Source organism: Cetorhinus maximus, chromosome 20 (assembly GCF_964194155.1).
Source record: "Cetorhinus maximus chromosome 20, sCetMax3.hap1.1, whole genome shotgun sequence".
Lineage (NCBI taxonomy): Eukaryota > Metazoa > Chordata > Chondrichthyes > Lamniformes > Cetorhinidae > Cetorhinus > Cetorhinus maximus.
This window is the reverse complement of record NC_135898.1, coordinates 3,056,853-3,062,852: the sequence shown is the minus strand read 5'-3', so window position 1 is coordinate 3,062,852 and position 6,000 is coordinate 3,056,853. Positions and strand designations below refer to the sequence as shown.

General features: G+C 44.8%; 1 protein-coding gene and 1 long non-coding RNA gene across 3 annotated transcripts in view; both read right to left on the bottom strand.

The window, feature by feature from the left end:
• Positions 1–290: 290 nt before the first annotated feature.
• Positions 291–1,208, bottom strand: LOC144694623 (uncharacterized). Its single transcript, XR_013579787.1, has 3 exons — positions 1,112–1,208; positions 548–1,053; positions 291–510 (listed from the first exon to the last, which is right to left on the bottom strand). It is a non-coding gene; the product is annotated as an uncharacterized LOC144694623 (long non-coding RNA).
• An 828-nt stretch (positions 1,209–2,036) lies between these two features.
• Positions 2,037–6,000, bottom strand: part of LOC144694789 (erlin-2-like) — a 29,236-nt gene continuing 25,272 nt past the window's right edge. For both annotated transcript variants that reach the window (XM_078565388.1, XM_078565387.1), the window contains exon 12: positions 2,037–5,799. In XM_078565388.1, coding sequence (XP_078421514.1) covers positions 5,617–5,799 — 183 coding nt within the window. In that variant the 3' untranslated portion in view covers positions 2,037–5,616. The remainder of the gene's footprint in view (positions 5,800–6,000) is intronic.

The following is a 6,000-nucleotide window of genomic DNA, read 5'->3' as shown; positions in this document are numbered from 1 at the left end:
GGACCAGTCCCTGAAACGATGAAAAGATTTGTTCATTTCATAAAGGAGAAAAGGCCAACACAGTGAGTCAGAGCAGTATTCATTGTCTTATCTGTAATTCCCCAAGGTTCTCACCTGTATTATGAAGCAGTTTAGGACATCCAGAAGTCACGACAGACACCGTCTAGAACGCAAGTTTTTTTTTTATGTCATCGTTTTATCTGTAAGGCGCTTTCTTATTTTAATGACAGACAAATCCCCAGACACTGTAATGCCTAAGCAAACTTGAGATGTTTGCTAGGGTGAACGCCAATGCAGTCACTGTTATAATTTAGCAAAACACAACAGCTAATATGCGCACAGCAAGCTCCCACAAAGAGCAATGATACAAATGAACAGAGGACCTGTTTTCCCTTCGGTGCTGGTAGAAGGATAAGTATTGGTTAGAACATCGGGAATAACTCTCTGCCCTTCTTCAAAGGATATCCATCCAAGGGGTTTTAGTTTGATGTCTGACCTGAAACACAGCACCTGAGCCAGTGACGCACTCCCACCCTGGGTCATGTACTGGAGTCTCTGGAAAGGGGCTTGAACCCACAACCTTCTGACTCACGAGGCAAGTCATGATCAACACCCCCAAGCAAGGTTCCAAACTTCTAATTTTGAAGTCCACATGTATTTGAAAAATAACCTCCAGCAGAATCACACAATTGTTACAGCACAAGGGGGCTTTTGGGAGGCAGGGTGAGAGGAAACAGCCTCTGCTCAGTACTTAATTTACAGTTTAAAGGATATTCCCCATGAGAATGCCAGTCGGGTGGGTTTCAAAAGAGAGATAGTTATTGTATATTAAACTCCGTACAAAAGCCGGCTGGGTGATGGACGCACCCTGGCTGCAGTGTGTCATATTCACAGGATGCACTGCAGCAACTTGCCAAGGCTTCTTCGAAAGCACCTCAAAAACCAGTGACCCCCGACCATGGAGAAGGACAAGGGCTGGGAACACCATACCTCAGCCACATTACTTGCCGATTTGGAAAGTTATCAGCAGCTGCTGAACAGCAGCATCAGTACCTTCACCACACAGACAGCAGCATCAGTACCTTCACCACACAGACAGCAGCATCAGTACCTTCACCACACAGACAGCAGCAGTTCAAGTCAGCAGCTCACCACCACCCCCTCAAGAAGCGTCTAGTAGGGATGGTCAATAAATGTCCGCCTTGCCAGAAACATCTGCATTCCAATCGTTACTTGTCTCTTCTTTAAAAATTTTGTGTCTTAACATCTTTGCCAGTGCTGATTTCAGCCAAAGAGACTGTTAAAGAGATTCATTCTCGGCCAAGAAACAAAGAATCATCTTTTAATCTAGGCAATTAGAATCAGAGCATTTGGGAGGTAGGTCACAGTGAAGAAAACAGCCTGCGGTCTTTTTTCTGGAAAAATATCAGCTGGGGGATAATTTTATTGAGGTTTTTGAAAATTAGTCCACTTGAGTCCAAGATCAAAATGAGGGGCCATAAATCTAGGATAGTCACTAATAAATCCAATTGGGATTCAGGAGAAGCTTCTTTACGCAGAGAATGTGATACTCACTCCCACACAGAGCAATATAGAAACACCGTTCCTTCACTGTCGCTGGGTCAAAATCCTGGAACTCCCTCCCTAACAGCACTGTGGGTGTACCTACACCACATGGACTGCAGCGGTTCAAGAAGGCAGCTCACCACCATCTTCTCATGGGGCAATTAGGGATGGGCAATAAATGTTGGCCCTCGCCGATGATGCCCACATCCTGTAAAAGATTCAAGATGATCACTAGATGATCACATGATGAAAAAAGGAAGAGAAGGCTCAGTACCTTTGGAACATTGATGAAGTGGAAAAGCGAGGTTGGGGATGGGGAGGACTGAAAAAACCAGCAGTGCGACCATCCAGTGAAATAGAATACAGGCTTGACTCAGTGGGGGGGAGGAGTGCCCACCAAACAGACCCCAAACCCTGAAGCCAATTCCCCTTGCATATCCCAGTGATAAATCTGCTCAGTCACAAGCATCAACACATCGACTGTTTTATTGTAAGGTACCAGGACACTGAAAAATCAACAGATCAGGTTTCATGAAAAAAATTCCCAATAGAATTCAACATTTCAAATGCAAAGAAGGAATAATCAAGAAACAAAATTACAGTTGGAATGAAACGGGACAAGACCACCACCTGGAAAGAATTTCAATCATTCAAAATACAGACACACATCTCGGATTGTATTCAATCATCTTCTCAGAGCAAATAACCATGAAGCTCCAAAAATCGCACCCTTCTGCAATGAACTCATCTACACGTCCTCTTCAGTCCCCGTTTGCTCTCAAAGAATCATCCACAACATCATGATTTGGTTTTCTTTGGGGGGGGGAAAAAGAAACTAAATTGGAAAAATGACGTCCAGTCAGGCTTCTGTGAATTTCAATCCCAATGCTCGTCACCCAGAGGTTGATAAGCAGCAGCACCATAAAGTAGGATTAATTTTTGCGCAATGGCCGACACTCTGAAATAGAGGGGACAACATTAGGTTCCCACTCCTTCATCCCATCGGCAGTCCTCCCAGAGCAGCACTTGTCTGTGGGCTGTAACCTTGCAGTCTAACAGAAATGCAAGTCAGCCTCACTTAGCATTCTGTGGTCATCTTGAATTAAGTTGAGAGACAACCCGATGCCCTTGACGCCAGTGAGGTTCTTGGCAATCTCCAAAAGAACCAGGGGATTCAAACGAAGCAGTGTTAGTGGGGTTGGGGTGGTGTGGGTGGGAAAATAACTGACTGAAGACATGCAGACAGAAAGTAATCCCTGTTTTAAAATGAAATTACTTCTTCAGATTATAGGTTCCTATATCCACATATATAATAGAAACAACCTATGTAAACAAGTCACTGTATAATTTCACCTTCCAGCCACTGGAGATACTGGGTTGTTGGAGGGTGTAAACACCATGTGACGTGTTTAAAAAAAAGGAATTCCCATTATGATGATGGATGTGGGCATTTTAAAGCAGCAAGTGCATACAGGATTTGAATCCAGTTCGATTACATTATAAAAAATTGATTCAATATTTCCTGATGAGGGAGAATAGCTGTCATTCCAAAGATTCTATTCATATTTCTGGTTTAGATATTGAGCTCAGTCATCAGTTCGACAAACCCAATGATTACAGTGACTAGCTTCATATCCTGATGGTCACAGCCCAAAGTGCTGCAAGTGCCTCTGAACTGTTTGTTCTTCACGCTCTGGAAACACGCAGGTAACTAGCTTCACATTCATCTGCAAAACAGGGGAATGTTTCTGAAAAACTGCAGTCAGTAGCACAGCAATTTTGTGGTTGCGTTGACCTGCTTTGAACATCGGGCTAAGTTGGTGCGGTTCATCTTTCAGCCAAGCTGTGTGGATTGATTCTGGCTAGTGTGGGCCTGCGAGTAGATGTTCTGCCCTCCTACTTGTAGTGCAATAACTGCACGGCTGTTGATACACCAGCAATGAAAACTGTCAACATAACTGGGCTGTGCAAAGCAAAGAAAAGGAAGGGAACGGAAGGCAGGAGATGGAGGGTGGGGATGGAAGATGGCCTGGCCAAATGCTAGGTGGTGCCATATGACATGCACAGTCCAGAGAAAGAACAACTGCATTCTCACTATTACTAAACTGTTGGGGCCAGTAAAAGTTAAAGAGCGTTTTCAGAGGGAATCATCGCAGGTTGCATTACACAACTGTGTTGAATATTCAATGTCAAAGTATCATTCAGAGGGATTTGACCCTTCTTAATTCAGGCTGGAAATAATGGCTACATTTAGTGAGACTTCTGTCCCCGAGGAGTCTGAACAGCAATCTCACCTCAGTGATTCCTATAGGAGACTTGGGCCTGTGCAGCAAAGCAGTCACACAACAGGCGACACAGCCAAATGCACAAGAGCCAGTGAGTACTGAGGGAAATGTGCTAGTTCCTCAAGCTTTTTATGGTTAGGGTGGGGAAATCCACTTCCAGTTCCTTCATTGCCAGAGCAAGCTCTTGTGTAAATGATTTACATACACAATCTGTACTAGGGTAAAATCCATGGCTGCAAATTGCTCCCTTGTCCACATGTTCCGCTTGCATTAACCTTGAAATTGGAACCAGGACGCTGTAGGGTCTTGAACCTGACAACTGAGTGGTCTCTTGCTTTTTGGCCAGCGGTGACCCAAATCACAAAGAGACAGACTACAGCAGCTAAACCCATTTACCACCCTCTCAAAACTTGGCTGTGGGCAGATTGACTGCAGAGTGCAGCCCAGAACTGGGAGAGACCCTGCAAAGGCCATTGTCGTATCATTCAATCCGCTCATTCCCCTTGCCACAAAATTCAATCCACATTACCAAAAGCAATGTGTGAACCAGAGAAGGCACTTGAAACAAACGGATCTTCTGCAATTTACTCCTTTTCCCATCGTGAGGGTTGAAGGACAGCACAGACTCGCACCCAAGTTCAGCAACATCGATGGTGCACCTTATAGGGAAATGCTAAACCCTATACTGCTCAGTATATTGGATCTGAAGTCAAATTATTACTGCAAAAGCAAGCCGTGTCAACCTGCTTTGCAAGACAGATGGTCGCAGCTTCCTGGAATCGAAATATATGTGTGTTTATATCGGGTCTTATCACATCTCAGAAGGTTTCACATGATTACCCACTGCTGCAAATGGAAAGGAAGCAGCTCAGCTGGTTCAGTCAAAAAGGGAGCCAAGAGCTGGACCAAGTCACTTGTGGCAAGAAGCAGCCAATAGTTGATGCTGGCTGGATAAACAGATGAGTGAAACAAATCCCCACCCAATTCACTGGGCTCTTTTGAAATCAATGCATGGTTGGTCCAAGTCATCTGCTGCAAGGTGGACAAGGAGAGAGGTTGGGCCCTGAAGCTGTCCAATATTTAGTGTTTGTTAAGATAGCAGGAGAATATTCACAAATTCAGTGCACACTGGTATTCGAAGACCCAGAGCGTGGGCCCCTTTATCAAAACCTACTGACGGATGCAAGTCCTTTAAATGGACCGAGCAGTTTTAGTAAATAATCTCAGGCGACGACTTTAATATGACAGAACAAATTTCTTCATCTGATCAGGTTACAATGCCATCAGCATACTTTCAGTGTATAATGTTACTCAGTTCTTTCTCCCTCACTCTTCCATACAACCTCTCTCACATACACAGGCATACAGGCGCAAACTCAAGTTTCCAAAGCCACTAATTCAACCTGAGACAGGAGAGACTTTTTTTCACAGCTTTGGCTGCAGCCTTAGTCTGCAGTTATACTGCACACAGTATAAGATGCACTCCTGGAGGGACCTCAGTGGGTTCTGTAATCTCAGGAGTTATGTTGCCAGTCTCGGTGGGTGATGTACATTCCAAACAGCAGGAGCGCAAGTGGCAGTATAATTGCAGTTAAAGGAAGCAAAGGAGCTCAGCTGAAGTGACAAATTGAGCTGAGGAGAAAACAAAGAATGTGGGCGATGTCCTTTCTGAAGCACGTCAGTTCTATTAGAGCTAGTTCACAGTGGTTTCTACCAGGCTGTACCCACCGGTCCATTCACATCATTAGAGCTTGCCCTCAAACTCCTACAGGCTGTTTTCAACCTCAGGCGATAAGTTTGCTTCCCCTGATGTTTTGCCCACTGCGCCAGGTGTCATGGTGCCCAAGTCCAGGAACATCTTGGGGATGTCCTTCCCGAAGTAGATTTTGCTGTTGGAGGCGATCGCTCGGTACCTCAGCAGCTGCAAATACTCTGGGCTCAACTTCAGCTGCAAGTGGACAAAAAGGGAGATGAGGCTTCATCAGCAAACGGAAATGAAAACATTTAAAGACCATGAATTGCTTTAGCACCTTTCACATCCATGGCACATTCCTGCCAATGAAGTATTTTTGAGAAGAAGTCTACAATTCTGGCAGAAGGGCTTTGCAGCTATTGCGAGAATACAGTGGACAGCAACCAGAACGGGGTC